This window comes from Argiope bruennichi, chromosome 1 (assembly GCF_947563725.1).
Source record: "Argiope bruennichi chromosome 1, qqArgBrue1.1, whole genome shotgun sequence".
Taxonomy (NCBI): domain Eukaryota; kingdom Metazoa; phylum Arthropoda; class Arachnida; order Araneae; family Araneidae; genus Argiope; species Argiope bruennichi.
The window spans coordinates 80,190,660-80,209,370 of NC_079151.1; the positions used below are offsets into that span (position 1 = coordinate 80,190,660).

At 28.4% G+C, this 18,711-nt stretch overlaps 1 protein-coding gene across 1 annotated transcript in view; it reads left to right on the forward strand.

Moving 5' to 3' along the window:
* The first annotated feature begins 2,328 nt into the window (after positions 1-2,328).
* Positions 2,329-18,711, forward strand: part of LOC129977265 (neuropeptide receptor 15-like) — an 87,501-nt gene continuing 71,118 nt past the window's right edge. Inside the window, exon 1 of the mRNA XM_056090548.1 lies at positions 2,329-2,765. Coding sequence (XP_055946523.1) covers positions 2,362-2,765 — 404 coding nt within the window. The 5' untranslated portion in view covers positions 2,329-2,361. The remainder of the gene's footprint in view (positions 2,766-18,711) is intronic.

Below are 18,711 nucleotides of genomic sequence, written 5' to 3' on the forward strand. Positions count from 1 at the left end.
AAATTCCCGTTTTAAAGCAACACTAACACTATTTTGGGACGAATCTCGTAATTTTGAACCGCTGTCAGATGACGGGGACGACACCTGAGATGGCACCCTCCCTCTCCACACCACACCACACCACACCAGCTGGAGAACGTTTGGCCCGGACAGATTTAACGTGCACCAGACCCCCTCCCCCTTACACAACGGTTCTTCGGTGGAATCGGGTCACGAATCTGAAACCCTCCTGTTCCGAAGCTGAGACCTTACCACCAGGCCACCGCGGCCTTTCTTATTCCTCGTGTAAACTACACAACTATAAAACCGTTTTTTATGTTTTTTTTTCTTTTATTTTTAACAATTACAGAAAATCATGAAATTCAATAATTGATGAAATGACGGAAAGCTTGAATTTCAAAATAGACAAATAGTTGAAAACGCTGCAAAAAATTTTAAAAATTGGTGAAAATTCAAAAAAAATTGTGCACCGATTAAAAAGTTTTTTGATTGATATAAAAATAATTTTTTTGCAACAGAATTTTCAGGAAAATATCACTGGAAAATGTCGAAATCGCGTTTAAATTTTATTTCAAATTTTCGAAAAAAAATCGCTCTGAGGAGTACATTTTTTCCCCAAAATATTTCGATGCCGAATTTGGCACCTCAGTGAAATAATCTTTCCTGTAGAGCATCAACGCCCACACATACTTTTGTTATTAGTAGAGATAAAGGTAATGATTAGAATCATTGAATAAAGAAGTGCGACAAGAAACAAATTATTTCTATTATGAAAATAGAAATATTCAAGTTATATAGTATTATTATTTTTTTTAGAAATCATTAAAAACTAGAACTGAAGAGAAATTTTTTATACAAGTTATTTAAGCACCAATTAATTAAAAAAAGTTTTTGTCATTTAAGTAAGTCATATTGTTTCCCGAAACATATACCGCCATTTCAAGGAAGAAATTCAACAGATGGCGACAGGGTAGCTCATCCCTTGCTCCGCAAATAATCTTTTCTACGCAACTCTCATTGAAATAGCCGGACTTAGTTGCCAACAGACGCGTCTCTTCTCCATAAGTAGAGACCGGAATTTTAAGAACTTTTGATAGGCCATAATAGTCGAATGGAGAGACAAAGCAATTAGTATTTAAATTGCAACCACACTGTTATTGTAGTAAGTAAATTTAATTTCTTAATAGTAAGTAAATTTAATTTCTTAACTGACATAAAATGTTTGAAACTAGATATAACTATAGTTTTAAACCATAACTCTTGTTGTAAAAATTTGATGTTTTTAGCATTAATTAAGAATTTTTTTTCAAATACTGTAGTATCTTTTTGTATTTATTTGCCTTTCAATGTGGCGACTTTTTCATTTAGCAAGTTACAAAACATTGAAAGGGATTTGATAAAAGGATAGAAATTAGAAATAGAGTTTTGCGTTTTATTTTTGCTAGTACACTGTGCATGATCCAGTTTTTGGGTAATATTTTTACAAATAGTAAACAAAATTCCCATTTTTTTTTCTATTCCTAAATATCAATTTTGAAATTTCATTTCAAATCACATCGCTATTTCTTTTAATTATTTATCTAAAATATGTTGATACTTCGATATGATATGAATTTCCGAAAAAAAAATTTCAAGTTGTATACTTAAAATTTATTTTATTATTAAAATTGTTTTTGTAAAACTAATTTTCCAGTAAAGTTTATTTTTTAAAGAAAATTTTAAAAGCAGATATAACGAAAATGTTGGTGATCATCGGAAACCTTTTTTTGCTAAATTTTTAAAATTTAATATCTGTGTAGTAAACATGAGTACATTTATTTTTAAAGAAAATTCAACAAATTATTTAGCAAACAATAACAAAAAGTACTCATTCATAAATAAAAATATGTTCCATCCGTTGACTTTCAAAAAAGTGAAACCATCAACGGGAATTTCCAATTTTAATTAAAACTTTGATAATAAATATTATATATATCACGAACAATATTTTATTCAAATGTTTTAACCCCTTAACATACGAATTTACTAAATTTCCTAATTCCTTATTAATTCTTAATTTCCTAATTAATTAAATTTCCTGACACATCCTATTTTGGACATATATAATTATTTTGATACTTATATTAATATAATGAGCATCTGAGATATTGAAATGTCTCTAAGTGATTTTCATTTTTAAACACTTAATTCTGTCACTTAATTGGAGACTTAAACCTAAAAATTTGACCATTCGATGCCCGTGTCAGACACGTCATTGTATGCGAAGGGGTTAAAAATAAAAAGTAATTTTTCCAATCTTTTGTTATCTAATTCTTATTTTAGTTAATACTCTACTGCTGCTTGGACATTACTGAATCCAATATGGGTGAAGAATTAACAATCGATGTCAATATCTCGGATATCATTTACGAGTGGAACAAATCCGTAAGCGAAGCTGAACGTTTACCACCTGCTACCCCTTTGAGTATTATAAGTTTATCTTTGCTGTTCTTCATAATTGGTGCTGTTGGAATAGCAGGCAATCTTCTGGTAATATTTGCCATTCTGGGTGACCAAAGAATGCGAAGTTCTGTGACCAATCTTCTGATCATGAATCTTGCCCTAAGCGACCTCATTATTATGATAGCATGTATTCCAGACATCATACAATTCATTGAAAACAAAGGCTGGAGACTTGGTCTGCCCCTCTGCAAGGCACTCAGATTCACTGAAGTTTTTGCTCTGTATGCTTCAGTCATGACACTTGTCAGTGTCTGTCTTGAAAGGTGAGAAAAGTTATTTATATTTCCTTTGCATTTATGTCAATTCATTCATTACTTGATATATTATTACTTATATATTAATTCTTTGAAAATAAAAAATTAGAACTTATTAAGTAATTTTTCAAACAATTATTTTTTCCTGATAACTGTGAAGAATACTTTTGTCCTAACTGTGCCTAACCCTTTAATTGGCAAATGAAGAGGAATTTGTATTAAAATTTAGTGGGAGTTGCACAAACTATGTGAGTAGGATATGTAAAATATATTTATTTGTTCGTAAAGTAAATTGCTAATTAATTAATTATAATTTAATTCTTCTACATTTATTTTGATTTTTAATTATTCAAACATAGGTGTACGCGAACATACTTCTAATGCCTAATAAAACATCTGGAATCATTGATCTTCCATATGAATTAATGAAAACACATGTTGCTTCTTAGCAACTGGGCCAAATAAAGGGTTAAAGAAATAGAAAATACAATTTTGAAAAACATTTTCTTTAATAGAATCGTCAATTAAAAAAAAATCTCGTATTTTTAATGTGATTGACTTTTTTGTTGTTGCGCGAAATTGTATTTCTTGCAAAGATGTATTTGAAAAAATGTATTTGAAAGGTATTAAATGTATTTGAAAGTATGTGTATTTGAAAGGTATTAAATGTATTTGAAAGGTTTGAAATTTTAAGTCGAAAAAACGTAACATATACTATTTTAGGCTTTTTTCATATATTTTTTTAACATTTTCAATTATATAGCAATGGTGACATGTACTCAAAGAATGTATGCAATATTATCATATTGCGTATGAACTAAACTTAATAATTTATAACAATTTTTCTTTCATATATAAAGTAATGTACAGTTACTACAAACCTATGAACATTATATAATATTTATTTTTAGTATGGTATTTAAAAATCTGAAATAAATATTTAGTCATTTGCGTCGAAAAAATGAAATAAAATAATCTTAAGAATCTTTGAAATAAAATTAAACATCATGAATTCATTTCCTTTTATTAAACATTTTGCATACAAAAATTTAAATTTCATTATATAAATGTTAATTTTTTTTCAAAATTTCATTTAACAATTTAGTGTTTAATATAAATATTATGAAAGAAGTAATAAAAGGTTTCCATATATTTTATATTTTTAATAAATTAATTTTTCAATATTCATTATAATTTCAATAATAATGTTACATTGTTAGTTAATTTAACAACGTAAATAATAATTACAATGTAATTATAATTTACATTGTAATTAATTTCAATGGCAAACTTTAAATAAGGATTGAAAAGAATGTATTTAATAATTCCAACAAAAAATTAAATTCTTGAAATTTTTATATGATTTCTAAATGTTTATTTCCACATAAAAGTTACTTTTCTTAATAATAAGAAAAAAAGTTACTTTTCTTAGTAATAAAGGAATTCATTATTGAAAATCGTTATTTTATCCAAATTGATCGGTTTGTTATTAAAATATCCTTTTCTAATAACAGGAAAATTATTTCACTCGATAATTATTTATCTTTCTAATATCGATTTTTACATCCAGTCATTATGATGTCCTTTCTCAATTCGTGAACAGTTTGTGAAAGCAATTATTCAACAACTTCATAAAATTGGTTAATTATTACCAAAACTTCCAAATCTTCAAATGTAGAGAAAATAACAAGGATTTATCTCTTTAGTAACACTATTAGATTCTCAATGAATTTTGATATTGTTTATTTTTAACAACATTATATTATTTTCCACAATATGTATGTTTTATCAAACTTACCAAATACTTGTACATTGATAATTTTTTATAATAAACAATCTTCCTAATAAATAATCTATTATGATCCATTAATTCGTATGTGTTTATTGTCAAAATATTATTTTTAAAGTTTTTAATAATTGATAAAATCGTTTTCGTAATAAAGACAAAACTGAATTGATGTTTCAATTTTTAATAACTTAACATTAGAAACAACGGCATTTATAAATTAATAAAGGGTTTCCAATCGATCGAAAATAAGCTTTAATAGAAGGATTTTAATAAACATGCACTTATTTTGATCGCAAATTGCATTGTCATTGCACCAGAGTTTTTCTCAGAGTATTTGCTACGTTTAATTAATATCTTGGCTCCGCTAAAAGTAAAAATATAATAACAGTTCTTAACTAATCTTGCATGAGAAAATTTAATATGAATATTGGAAGATGTCTACATTACAATCGCACTGAGAAATAATTCTAATGCACTAAATAATCTTTGATGAAAAAAATCAATAATATTTACACCTTTATTGATATCTTGAATACAATCTATAATTTTCAATGGTTTTTTTTTTTGTATGTAGTATTAGCTTTAATAATTGTTATCTATCTTTACGAACTATTAATTAGCTTTCCGTAAAAGTAATTGAATTCTAACACTTTTGAATATTCATAATCTTGTGTATTAAGAGTATTAAAATCTGTATTGACAATCTTCTCTCGGTTTCAAAAAATAAATTCCTTATCACATTTCCATCAAAAAGTATTCTGTCAAGATGGGAGTGAAAAAGAATTACAACTACGAGGGAGTTACTTCTTTTATCGGAGAGACCGTCATCTCAAAAACATAGATGGAAACTGAGGATGAAGTCATAATGATCTCAGCGGTCCAAACTCTTTTGGGCGAGGAACGTTCCGTTATCAAAGCGGAAGTAACACGACCCCACAATATTCACAAAAGAATCTAGAACTTACTTATTTACAATACACTACTACCCCTTATAATATTCTCCCTTCCCCTGAGAAATCGGGAAAAAAATAATTGTTGCGGGAAATTTAATGAAAGGTAATTATTTAGATTTCAAGGTTGGTGACTATCTTAAAAAGATTTTTTTGAGAAAGTATCAAATATTTTTTATTCATTAGAAATTTCTGAATAATCCTGATAAATCATTTGAATTTTATTTCTGAGCTCATTCTTTTAGAAATTGCATTGATTACACGTTTTAATACTGTTTCACATTTTTTTTATTGAATATTTTCACTGATTCCAAATTTCGCATAATTTTGTTAGGAAAAATCTTATAAATTAAAATCTAAAGTAGATTTTTGTTCAAATTTGTTATCCTAATTTTTCAATATGTCCTGAGGTTTTTGAACTGAAGAAGTAATCTCTTCATTTAGAATTATTTTAATGCTTCACAATGTAAAAAAAAAAAAAAAAAAATGAAATTTATTTTTTTTATCAGTTTAATCGCAGTAAATGAATGGAATATAGCTTATCCTTTGATTCAGAAATTAATATATTTCTTCAGTTATCTACAAGATTTTGAACAAATTCTTTGTCAGATTTCTAATTTTTTTTCACTGCATATCTATTTTAGCCAAAAAAAAACAAAAAAAACAGTTTTCCGATTTTTAAAAAACTTTTTGCATTTAATAAGTATATATTTATTTCATAAATGTTTCGTTTTTCAATTTATTATGTAAAATTCAAAAATATAATCATTTTACAGCTTTTTTTTTCAAAAAATTAATCCCAGAATGTTCAAAGTTCAAAAATTCATACCAAATCGAAGTGATCTTAAAAGAAAAACTTTTAAAAAATGAAACTAAAGAATTTGTATTAAATCATAAAATCTTTTTTTTTTTTGTGCAATATCCCAATATCAATAATGATTAGAAATCAAAATTATTTTATTTGGTTGATGAACTGGGGATATGCCAAATATTTTTTTCATTAATAAGTAAGCTTCTCTTTAATATAATTCCATAACTTTCTCATGAGAAGACGTTTAATGCATGACCATATCATAACCCATTCCAGTTATGCTCCGTATAAGACGATCTTTGCAAAATTTTGGGCTTTTAACTTGCAATAATTCAAAATTTTGAGATAGGAATCTTCGTACTGTTCTGATAATTTTGACTCATTGTACTCTGAAAAGTAATTAGACGTATGATGCATTTTCTGAACAAGACGGGTAATTTTGCTTTGATTCAAGAAGAAAATGTACATTTGCAAAATATGATTTATTTTTCAAAGTTAATCAGCGATTTTTTTTTAAACTCTGGTGTTTTCTAATTTCAATATTTACAAAGTGGTGCCGATGAAATAAAGAACATATTAATATAAGGTATTGATATCGAGTTTATACAAAACGTTATCAAAGTATATTCTGAGATATAGAAAAGTTTATTTGTGCTTTATGTATAATAACTTTCACCACAAGTAAATAAGCATATGTGATTTATCAAATTGAATAAGTTAATAAATCGGCTAAGATGCTAATATACTGAATAAGATATATTTTCATATTAATGAATATATTGAATACGACATATTCTATAAGGATTACTAAGAGCTGAAATGTTGTAAATTGCTAAACACGATTTAATGACAAGTTTTCAAATTACCATTTGAAATTTTTTTTAATGTATATAGTTTCTAAAAGACAGCATTTGAATTTTATATTCTGCAATTTAAGGGATAATAGAGCTTAAATCTATGAATAATTTTTTCACAAAAAACATACATTTTTTTTTTATTAGAAAAACAATTATTAAAGTAAAATTTTCAGCCCCAATTATTGTAGAAGATTTTTTTAACTGGTGGAAAAATAATTCTTATCAATTTAAATAAAAATATATTTTTTTAGCAAATGTTTTTATGCTTCGTCTTATAGTATTATGTTTATTGGCAGGCTTATTTTGTAATTTATAAAGAAAGAATGAGGGGTTTTTTATACGCTTAAAATATTTTGCAAATAAGCTACTTAATTTTTTTTAAATAAACTTACCAAGGTTTGTAAGTATAGACATTTGATTGTAGCATAGAAATATTCAAAATACAAACACATTTATCAGCTAAGAAAATCACTAAAAGATTAAACAGCAATTTAATTAAAGAAAGAAATGCTTGGTTGAGCTCATTAAATCTGTAAATTTTCGATAACTTTGATTCAGATCACTATTTCAGTTTTCGTTTCTATCAGATAAAATCGAAAACTTGAAAATTTACTCAAGAGGAAACTCATTTCCTGCTCCGTTCCGTGATAATTGAGTTTAAATTTTTATTTTGAGGGAACGAAAGCACGAGTTTCTGATAAGCAAAGATTTCGAATCTGAAATAAAGCAATGATTTGCATATTCCATCTTTTTTTATAAGATCTGGAAATATTGAAAGATGTTTAAAATTGAAATCAGAATATCTTGAGACTTTGCAATATTACAAAGGAAGTAATAAAATTTATTCTTTGGAAAGTATTGAAATTGTAGAAGTTGTTATCTAACGTAAATCGTTTTGATTCTTATAATTTATGTGAAGACAACAAACTGCAAGATTTTGTTAAAAATACATGACTTTGTAATCATTTAGAAGGTCATGAGTTTGAGTCTTAGTTTCATGAAAGATTTATTCTGCATATGGTGTTAGTTCAAATTCAATCTTGTACGAAATATATCAACCTCAAGTCGATTTTGACTGTCAATTGATGTCATTTCTTCAATAAAATTATATCTGTGCTAGCATTCATTTAATTAAAAGTGCAACTCTTATCCGAATAACCAATCCATCAGAACTCATGTCAAGCGCTAATAGCTTAATGGATCTACATCGATTTTGTACCTATGCAATCAGAATTAAGAATCGAATTTCCATCTCAAAATAGCATACACATAACAGTGCATTTAGCTAACTTTGGTGGGAGATCAAATGTCGATTCGTGTTAAAAATGCCGATATTGATCAGAAGCAAATATCTGAGATACGGATAGCGGTACTTGTTGTTTGAGCTCTGTTCAAAACTAATAGATCTGTTCATTATTGAATGATAAAATTCAAAAGTAAATTTTGTAAAGCAATTAGACGGAATTTAATTGAAATGCTACTTTATAATAAAAGAATCTACATTTACTTTAACCTTTTATTTACTGACGGTACTTTAAAGTACCGTTTGAACCCGGCTGATATCTTCACAATATGACTTTTTTTCTAAGAGTATTTGAAAGAACACGTAGAATGTATTTCCAATAGAGAGCAGTATATATCAACTAAAAATATCATGAAAAATCTTATATTATTAATTTAATTTATCAAGTTATTTTAATTAATTAAAAAATTTCTTCTTCCTGGGTTTATTCTATACCAAAGCTTAAATAATGGTTCAAAAAATAATTTTTAAAATTGATGGTAAAATAAATCTGTAAAATTGTTAAACAAAATATTTGAATTAGTATTCTAACATCTTGAATTGAAATAATGCTGTTTAAAAAAATCTTTGTTTCTTTTTATTACAATTTTCAGAGTTAAAAACATGCACCAACTTACACAATTCAAAATACTGTATGAAAAGGTTTTTTTTTAATTAATTTTCCTTTTTGAACAGACAGTAGTTTATTTTGATTAAAATAGATTACTTCGGTTAGTAAATTTTAATCGTGATAATTCCTGCATAGTTAGAATATGTTAATTTGATAATCATACTATATAGTCATGAATTTTTAATATCGCTTACATATGTTTGTCTTATGATAAGAAAAACTTTTGTCAAAACTGTGACAAAAAAAAAATTTGGTTGATTTATAGTCTAAATCTATCAGGAACCGAGATTTATAGATTCTTCTAGAGAATTCCATGCAGCACCACACTCTGTCGTAATGTTATAAGAGATACTCTAACGAATCCGTTTCTCTCTGGAGTATTCTTTGCAGTACGAGTAGAAAAGCTGCCGACGCTGAGCCTATTGATATGACTGTTGCAATTATTAATTTCTATCTATTTCTGTTATTAATTTCTATAAGTACTTACTCTTTTCATGTTTTCAGGAATAAAGCATCACCTTCCATTATCCCACTTACTTTACTGTTTTCACCAGATGATTTCCGTAATAATACATTGGGAAAGTAAAAATTTAAGTACAGAAAATATCACATTTATCTACTAATAATAAATAAATAAAAATTACACATTATTATTTTTTTAATTCTTTTAATAAATCTGGACCAAAGCGTTACTAGAACGAGCCTTGCAATTAATATTAGGAAATTAATTATTTTAATATTTAATTTTTCTTCTCATACTGAGATTATGTTTCACAGCTTAAACCAATATTAAAATATCGCCGATGGATTTTGATTCATTTGTAAGATATATATTTAAATCGATTCTAAAATGATGTTCTTTGAATTTAAGGATAATACTGCTTCTTTTAAATAAAAAGACTGAGTATATGTTATAGTGTTTCCCTGCGCAGTTAGTAAAAACAAAATTTACCAATAGTTTTGTAAAACGTTGAAAAAATTCAATGACCACGTCTTTGACGACTTTGGCACAAAAATGAAGGTTTGAGATATTCGGTTTTCTTGTTAAACTCTCTATCAGGATTCAATATTCGTAGTTTTTTCTGAAAAATCCTACGCCCTTTATGGAAGTTTTAAAGGAAGTAGTACACACTTGATAAGCAGTAAATGAAGGAATTCTCCAGGAACTTCACTCTGAGCGCTTTATGCTCTTGTGGTTGTTAAATTAACGATTTATTGTTTGCATTTGAATTTTGATTTTTACAAATGTTGTATTTTTAAGCTTCAGTTGTATTTTACTACTGCGTTTCGTACTTTTTTATGGAACAAAGAATCCAACAATAATTATTTCGATTGTTGGAATTTTCATCGTGTACTTACTTAAAGGATTTATCAGTAACAATATTCTTATAGTAGTTTATAATATTACTTGTTGTTTCTAATTATTTATATTTATATCGATTCTTCACAGTGAACCTAGATTTATTTTTTATGCTTCAAAAATAAATACCTTTGTCCTCATTCTTTAATCTTCGATCATCCATGTCTATTAAATATGCAAATATCGCAACTATACAAAATATTATAACATGGTAGTATTATATATAGTTTAATTTAGTTATATTAACACATCAATTTAAAGCAACTCTAGGGCTACTTTGGTACGAACATTGTAATTTTGAACAAGGGTCAGATAGCAATGACGACGCCTGAGCTAGCACTCTCCCTCCAAACTTCCACACCACACTAGCAGAAGGACATTTACCCTAATGGATTTAACATGCACCATATACACTTACAAGACTGATTTTGGGGGGAATCGGATCTCGAGCATGGGGCCTTTCAATTCCGAAGACAGAACCCTACCACAAGGCCACCGAAGGTCTTTTTGTATTAGATACAACTCCCAATGAGTATCAAACTGCTTTAAAAGTCAAAATGCATAATTAATTTAATTATATTAGGGAAGTTAGGGAACATAATTGTATTCTTCATCCATCAGCAAAATATTAATGATTCCCAGAAAGTTGTAAGATCTTTAATATTTAATAGTGAGTTAAGTGATGGCCGGCACTACATCATAAAAATTGTATTATATTTATATATTCAAGACTAATCTCAATGAAGTCTAGCATTTTTATATAGCAGCAAATTTAGTAAAATTTTCGTATTTTGAAGTCTAATAGACTTGGAGCTCCGGTTGCATTCGAGAAATAAAAATTTAAGTTAGAATCGCTTAGAAAATCTTTTGGTCTATTGCATTACAATGTTTAAACCAGGTTCAAATAATCAACAACAAAAAGTGAATAGCTATAAGTGTGTTTATTGGAACTTTTGCATCTGTTAATGAAGAATTTCTTGTATTTTAAAAAGATGTAACAAATTCTTCTATTCCTCATAGCTAAAATGGGATGATTAGATAAATATAAAGATTTTAAATGTCTGAGAAAAAAGTTTTAAAACAATACTGATCATTCCATTAATCAAATAAAGAGAATGATTCTTTTTTTTTCAATTGAAATGTGATGACTGTCTTGTGTATCGAATGTGTCATCTAAAATTAATGAACTCTGCTAGCGAAAATAACTGTCAATCGCATAGTTTGAAGGAAATACGAATACGGTATGTTGTTGACAGATTAAATATATTTAAAAGAATAAAAGTGTGAATTTAGTTTCTGTCTAAATTTGCGAAAGAAAATTAATTTTGTTTTTACTAAGCATTCAGTAGAATTCAAATGGTGAAGAAAATATTTAAAATTTTAATTTTTTGAATATATGCAGTTGTACAAAAATATTAGAATCTGGGTTACTAAATCAGCTTCTTAGAATACTGAAATCAATTTTCTAACTTATTAAAGGTTAAATTACACTTAAAATGAAATGTTTATAATTAAATCAATAACTTATATTGAGATACATGATATGCGGATTTCTTTACTAATTGCTGAGCTGGTTTCTAAACGCTATTATCGAATTTTCCTAAATCAGCAAAACATGAAGTTTATTATCATTATTAATAGACGGTTTTGATAATATTTAATGATTTAAATTTAATTAGAAAGTTCCAATTGAATTCAAATCAATATTATCCTTTAATAAGATAAGTTCGTTTAAAACTATTTTCCATAATAAATACTTGTTTCTGACAATAAGTATCTTCAAGAGAAAAAAAAAGTGAGGAAGAGAAACGTCAATTTACAAAATTATTTGTTATTGTAATTTTTCATTTGAATAATTTTTATTAAGATTTTAAGGATATTTCTGCATATCATAATTTTTTTAAAATAAAACTGTTTTTAAAATGGTTTTCATGCCCTTTTTAAATCTATATATTTAAAATAATCAGGAAAAAATAAAACATTAATCCCATAGCCACAACACTGATTCAATTTCGAAAAATTGTATTTCATATAAAAGCCATATACGCCATCAATGGTTATATTCTCTATCCCATCGCCATAAATTTTCAATAGCTATCGAAAATTCAAATTACGACTGATCTCTCAATTATAATAGCTGAGTCGATACCATCAATTATGTTTATTCAAAATAATCAGGAAATTCAATGAACCAGCTTAGTTTGTTTTAGTTTAGTTATAATTAACGTTATATTAAGTTCAAGTCCCTTTATAGTAACGTTATATTAACGTTTAAAGCAACATTTTGGAACGAACCTCATAATTTTGAACCGCTGTCAGATGATAAGTATGACATCTGAGCTAGCACCCCCTCTCCAAACTTCCACACCACACCAGGGGGGAAGACGCTTGGCCTTGACGGATTTAACGAGCACTAGACCCGCTGATACGACGGTTCTTCGGTGGAATCTAGTCTCGAACCTGAAACCCTCCGGTTCCAAAGCTAAACCTTACCACCAGCAAAATAATCCCAACTCAGTTCCGTTTTCACCTGTTTGCCGTTGTTAATTTAAAACAAAAACATATAACCTCCATATTCATCCTCAATCGTAGTCTTTTTCGCGATAAATCTCAAAAACACTAATTCCCCGCCCATTTTCTATGGAAAACTTGACAGAACCTTTAGCCATCATCGCTATGCAGATTTCAAAAAATTTTTACATTCTCTATGGTCCCATCTTCTTGAAATTTCCGAGATATATTGAAAAATAAAATTTTTACAAAACCACTAACTTTAACAATTGGGCCAATTTTGTTAGTAGACATGGTTAACTAATAAAAATATTCTATATTTTTTTTAATTAAATTAAAAATAGTATTTTCTTTTGTTCTGAAAAGATCGGTCTGAAATAGTTATCTAGTAAAGAAAACCGTTAGTTGTGCAATCACTTTTCATATTTTTTAACTGCTTTATATTATTTTTATACTAAAACGCATCCATTTCACTTCCATTCTTCAACTATATAACATATATACTCTTTATTTATTCTGAGAATTACACATTTTGTAGTATACACAAGATCGTTATTTATTCGCAGATATTTGCATGAAATGAAATTGTGAGAAGCCCTTTCTTCTTTGAAACTTCGCTATTCTCATGCTTTTCAAAGATATTAATAGAATTTTCTCCCATCCAAGCATATCATATTTTCCATTCGGTGAGAAAAATCTCACAAAATAAGAAAATTCTTTCCAGAAAACCCCACTTCAACAGTTTTTCTACCTTTTCTACCAAATTCTTTGAAATATTTAGGTGTTAGGGGATACTGAAGCATTCGAATATAAGACTAAGTACATCTGTTTTCAATCATATATTTATTGATCTTGTATTTAAAGTCATTATCTTAGTTGAAGATTATTTTTAGGCACACCCACGCAAATGAAATAAATATATATTAAAAAATATATGACGCTTATAAGCTAAGTTTAGAAATGTCAAATCATGTTATACTAGATTTTTTTTCAAATGGAAAGTTAGTCTATTAATAGTTTGGAAAGTAAATAAATTCCAAGAATTTTTGGGGAAAAAAGAAGTTATTATTTCGTACTATGTTATAGATTCCTTCCTTTTGTGTATATTATTTTGAAATAGCCATGAAAATGTTGTTAAAATGAAATTGATTTATTTATGTTGCATAGTTCCTTCTTCCTACCTAAGCTGTCGTCGTCAAACATTCATTTTGTCCTTAGTCATAATCATCAGATCTCATTGAATTAGATTCACAGCTCGGTTTTAAACCTCACATGAGCTATTTAGGAATGGATCTCATAGTTCAAAAAACCTGGTTAGAAGGCGAGGACAAAAATCTACCTCCTTTTCAAACTTACGAGAAAGCTTTAAAAAAGAGGTGCCCGCAATTCCGAACGGAGAGTATTTCATCTTCGACAGATTTAATGTATATCGGGTCCATATGCATGGCTATTTTTTTATGAACTCATGTCTAGGGATTGCAATTTCGGACCAAAAGTTCAATACCGGTATTCGGTATTTTTTAGATCTTAAGATCTTTAGATCTTTTAGATCTTCTATATTTAAATCCCAAAAAAGTGTTGTTTCTGAACCAAGGTGGTATAGCTGCGCTATACCACTCCATGAAACCAAAGATCTCTAAAAAGTCCAAAAACAATAGCGGATCCCTTAAAATCTCAGAAATCGTAAAATTTAAACTTTTAATAATATGATTGGGGGAGGCTTGATCTGCCTTGCACCAGGGTCATTCAGCAAAGATCCTCCGTCCATATTGGAAGGCGAGGGATTTGGTGCGTCCACTTAAAAAACGAGAGAGAGCCGTTTGCTGTTTTCTAGAGATATTCAGACGATGAAACCAACCGGGACTCTTACCCAAGTACCAAGGGTGAGCAGGTGGGATTTCCCAAAGTGCATTTGACTCCATTTTTTGATAGAGGAGATTTCAGAATAAGTTAGTGTTGAAGCACCATGAAATATGTCAGCTGAGGCAGTCTTAGCTAAATTATCCGCTATCTCATTACCATTTAAACCAACATGTGAGGGGACGCACTGAAAGTGTATAGAGTGTTCAGTGGAGAGCCTGACAATAATAATGTTTAGATAAACAAAATAGTGTAAATATCACTATTCAGTCTGTGGTACTATTACAAATTTTTTAAATGTGATCTTAAAAAACATAATACATCAATTGTACTGTCATTAAGCCTGAAAAGTAATTTTGTGTAAAAATGACCAGCTATCGAAAACGCTGTTTTGGCATCTACGCTAGTTGGTGGTACAGTTAGCAATTTGCAATATACTTTTTCCACATATTTACCTTTAAATCCTTCATCTTCAAATAAATCGATTACTCGTCGTATGGTTTTGGATATAGCTGATTTCTGTATTGTATTTTGGTTTGTTGAATTTTTATCGTTAATTTCAATTTTTGTTCAAGAGACAATTCCTTTTACATTGGTGCCATCAAAAACTCTGATAACTGTGCCGAATTCTTCTGAACGTGGATAGTTTTGTGGTTAAAAACATTTTAAGAAAATTTACTATAAACTTGATCAGATTTGAATTGGTTAGTCTCTTTTCTTCTTTTTCATTTTTAAAATCATCATAATTATGTAAATACCGTAAGACATTTTCTGTTTCGGTATGCTTTTCTTCTGTGCGATTTTTCAATGTAATATATAATTCTTCAGATAGTGATATGTGCTGTTCTTTCAATGACTGCAGCATGAAATTTATTGATGAATTAGCTGTTAATAAATTAGAATCTCTCCGACATAATGACTCAAAAGCCAGTTTTAATATTAATTTTATATTAAGTTATAACAACCTGTTCTGGATTTCTGGATATTAAGTCGATTTCACTATCTGAAAAATTAATTTGCTGGTTTAAGTCGAATATTGCTTTTTGGATTTCTCAGTTTCAAAAATCGTTCCATCATTAGGAGTAAACTGTTCCAACGTGTTTTAGAATCTCCTCCAAAACATCTCCTTTCATCTTTCCTCTCACTCCTATTTTGTCAAAGTAAACCCATACTAACGCATGAGCAAAAGCGTGGATGATTTTACAATCCATTGTCATACAGTATTTTATCACTTCTCTTGATTGTACGATGCAACTTTGTATTCACAGTCTAATTAATTACGCCCGTTAGGGAGACATAAAAACAAAAAACGTATACTATTTTGGCGATCCCTGAACATATAGTGGAGACAATTTATAAAATTTCTAGTAAATACTGAAAAAACGGTATTTAAACTTGTGAATACCAGTATTACAAAATTGTACAAATGGCTCAAAATACCGGTATTCGGTATCCCGGTATACCGGTATTGCAATCCCCACTCATGCCTCAAAAGCCCGCATTCTGATTCAATAACTAAAACCTATCATAAGGCTACCACTGCCGTTATACAAATTGGAATAAAATTCAAAAATACATTTTAATTATATTCGGATCACATCGAGACATCATAGAAAGTTTTAAACTTAAATCCATCTATATTTATTTTTGAGTTTTATTTCTAAATGCATAGCAAGATAGTGCATACACAAACCAGCGAGAATGGATGCGATCTTTGGCGATTAATCGTTGAGATGCCCTAATTACATGATACATTAGACCGAATGAGTATTTTCGACATTTAATTCAAACTTATTGAAAACGAAAAGCTACAAAAAATATACTACATATAAAATAAGACATAGAATTACAAATGTATTTACAAAATCATATACAGATACAAATTTCAGACCGACAGATAGTCAACCTCTTAAAGGATTCGATTCCAAATTTGATAGATATGTGGCACCTTAAATTGTAAAGTTATATACCAAATTTTATTTTTCTAGTTCCCTTCATTATGTAATATCATATTAATTATTCGGACAGTTATACAGATATTTTTAATCTGGATAGATTTTGTTATAAACTCGATAGAAATCTACAAAGTTGGTCTAAAATCAGTATACCAAATTTCATCCATCTTACTCAAAGCTTTTTTAGTCATCATGTTCGCTGACAAACAAATTTCCAAAAATGTGTTTTTCGGACTAAGAGTAGTTTAAAATGTAGTGAAATCTCGAGTTCGAATCCTTTGGCGATTACAATATTTTTTCTTTGTATTATACTTCATATCCAAGAAAGTAAAAATATATTCAGTATTGCTATAATGTGTAAGAAAAAAAATCCAGTAAATTTAAATTGAAGGACGTGACTTTTTATACTAACTTCATTATGAGGTAGATGAAATTAATAGACTAGTTTCAGAAGCAGATATTTAATTATTTAATTCCGCATTTCTCAAGACAAAACTAACACGAGAATGAAAAATACACGATACTCACTAGAATACAATCTAATAATGGCCCACTAGAAAGATGATGGGAAATATACATTGATGTTAATAAGGTAGCAGGTCCGATGTATCAAAAGAGAAAGTAGTTGAATTAGTTAACCGCTAAAAAAATTATTTTTAAAAATGTATTAAATGTATAGGAAAATTCCTACGGAAATAAAACTTATCACTATAAAACGTTCTTTAAAATTTTAAAAGTATGGTAAAAGAAGTTTATATGCAATAATAGGCTACAAACTATTTGAGAAAGTAGTTCGAAATTTTGATTCAATTTTAGTTAAGGTGATAAAAATTTTAAAACAAAAATATTTCCTTAAAGAGCATCTGCCCATTAAATAAATACGCCCCAAATTTAATAATACATGTAGGTTTTAATGATTTATCTTACAGAGAATATTTCTAAATAAATTTTAACATGCAAAAAAGCATTTTATAGAGTATAAATCAATCTATGACAATACTAACGTTAACTTATTTTAAAATTAAGTGACTTTATAAAAAATATAGTGCAAGAAAATTTTGATGCTACTCGATTGCATGGCAAGTTGACTTTTGTGGAAAGTAATAGAGTTTATCAATTCTACTCCGCAAATTTTTCACATGTAGACACAACTTGGAAAAATAAACCTAAAATTCATAGAAGTCTGAATTGATTCCCGATTCCAAAGCTACTCCCAATTTAATGTTAGAAAATCGGAAACGCACGATTTATTTATGTATGTGGGCCTGGCGCAGTCAAAATCGTTTGATGACCAAAGACAAATGTTAGCATGGAGTGAAAATTTGGAGATGTTCTCACATGTACTTTCATTAAAAAAATCTTCTCGACAAGTAAGAAAGCAAAGATAGATTCCTTTACATCTGAGTTATTATCTGACAACGTAAATTGTTGATGTTAGAAACAATCAAAATTAGCGAGTGAAAATCCCTTTTCAGCCCCTAAATTCTAATATATTGCAGCTATCGAAGAATTTTAAATACAAAAGTTGTTCGACTTAATGAGGTGCTAATTTGGCCAATTGGATTTATTTTTCTATCTTCGATATTAAGGAAGTTATAACGAAATGTAAATTTTCACCCCCATCATTTCCACCACCTTTGAGCTAGATGACCATTTGCGAGTTCGCCCGTGATTTTTATATTTCTAACAATATACTCCAAAGCAGTTAAAATCTAAATTAAATAACTAATTATCTTGTTCACAAGATAACATGGGCAAAGCTTTATATTATATATGAGACAGAGAGAAACTTTTGAATGAAGGAGGGTTTGGGGTTCTAGGGACTATGATAGGTGAAAACCTGAAGATATTTTTTCGAAGTCTTGTCGCGAGAACCATCGCAATGGATAGTCTTCCTATAAGAATCTACTTAAAAAAAACTCTTTCGAAATTGAGAGGTTCAATCATAC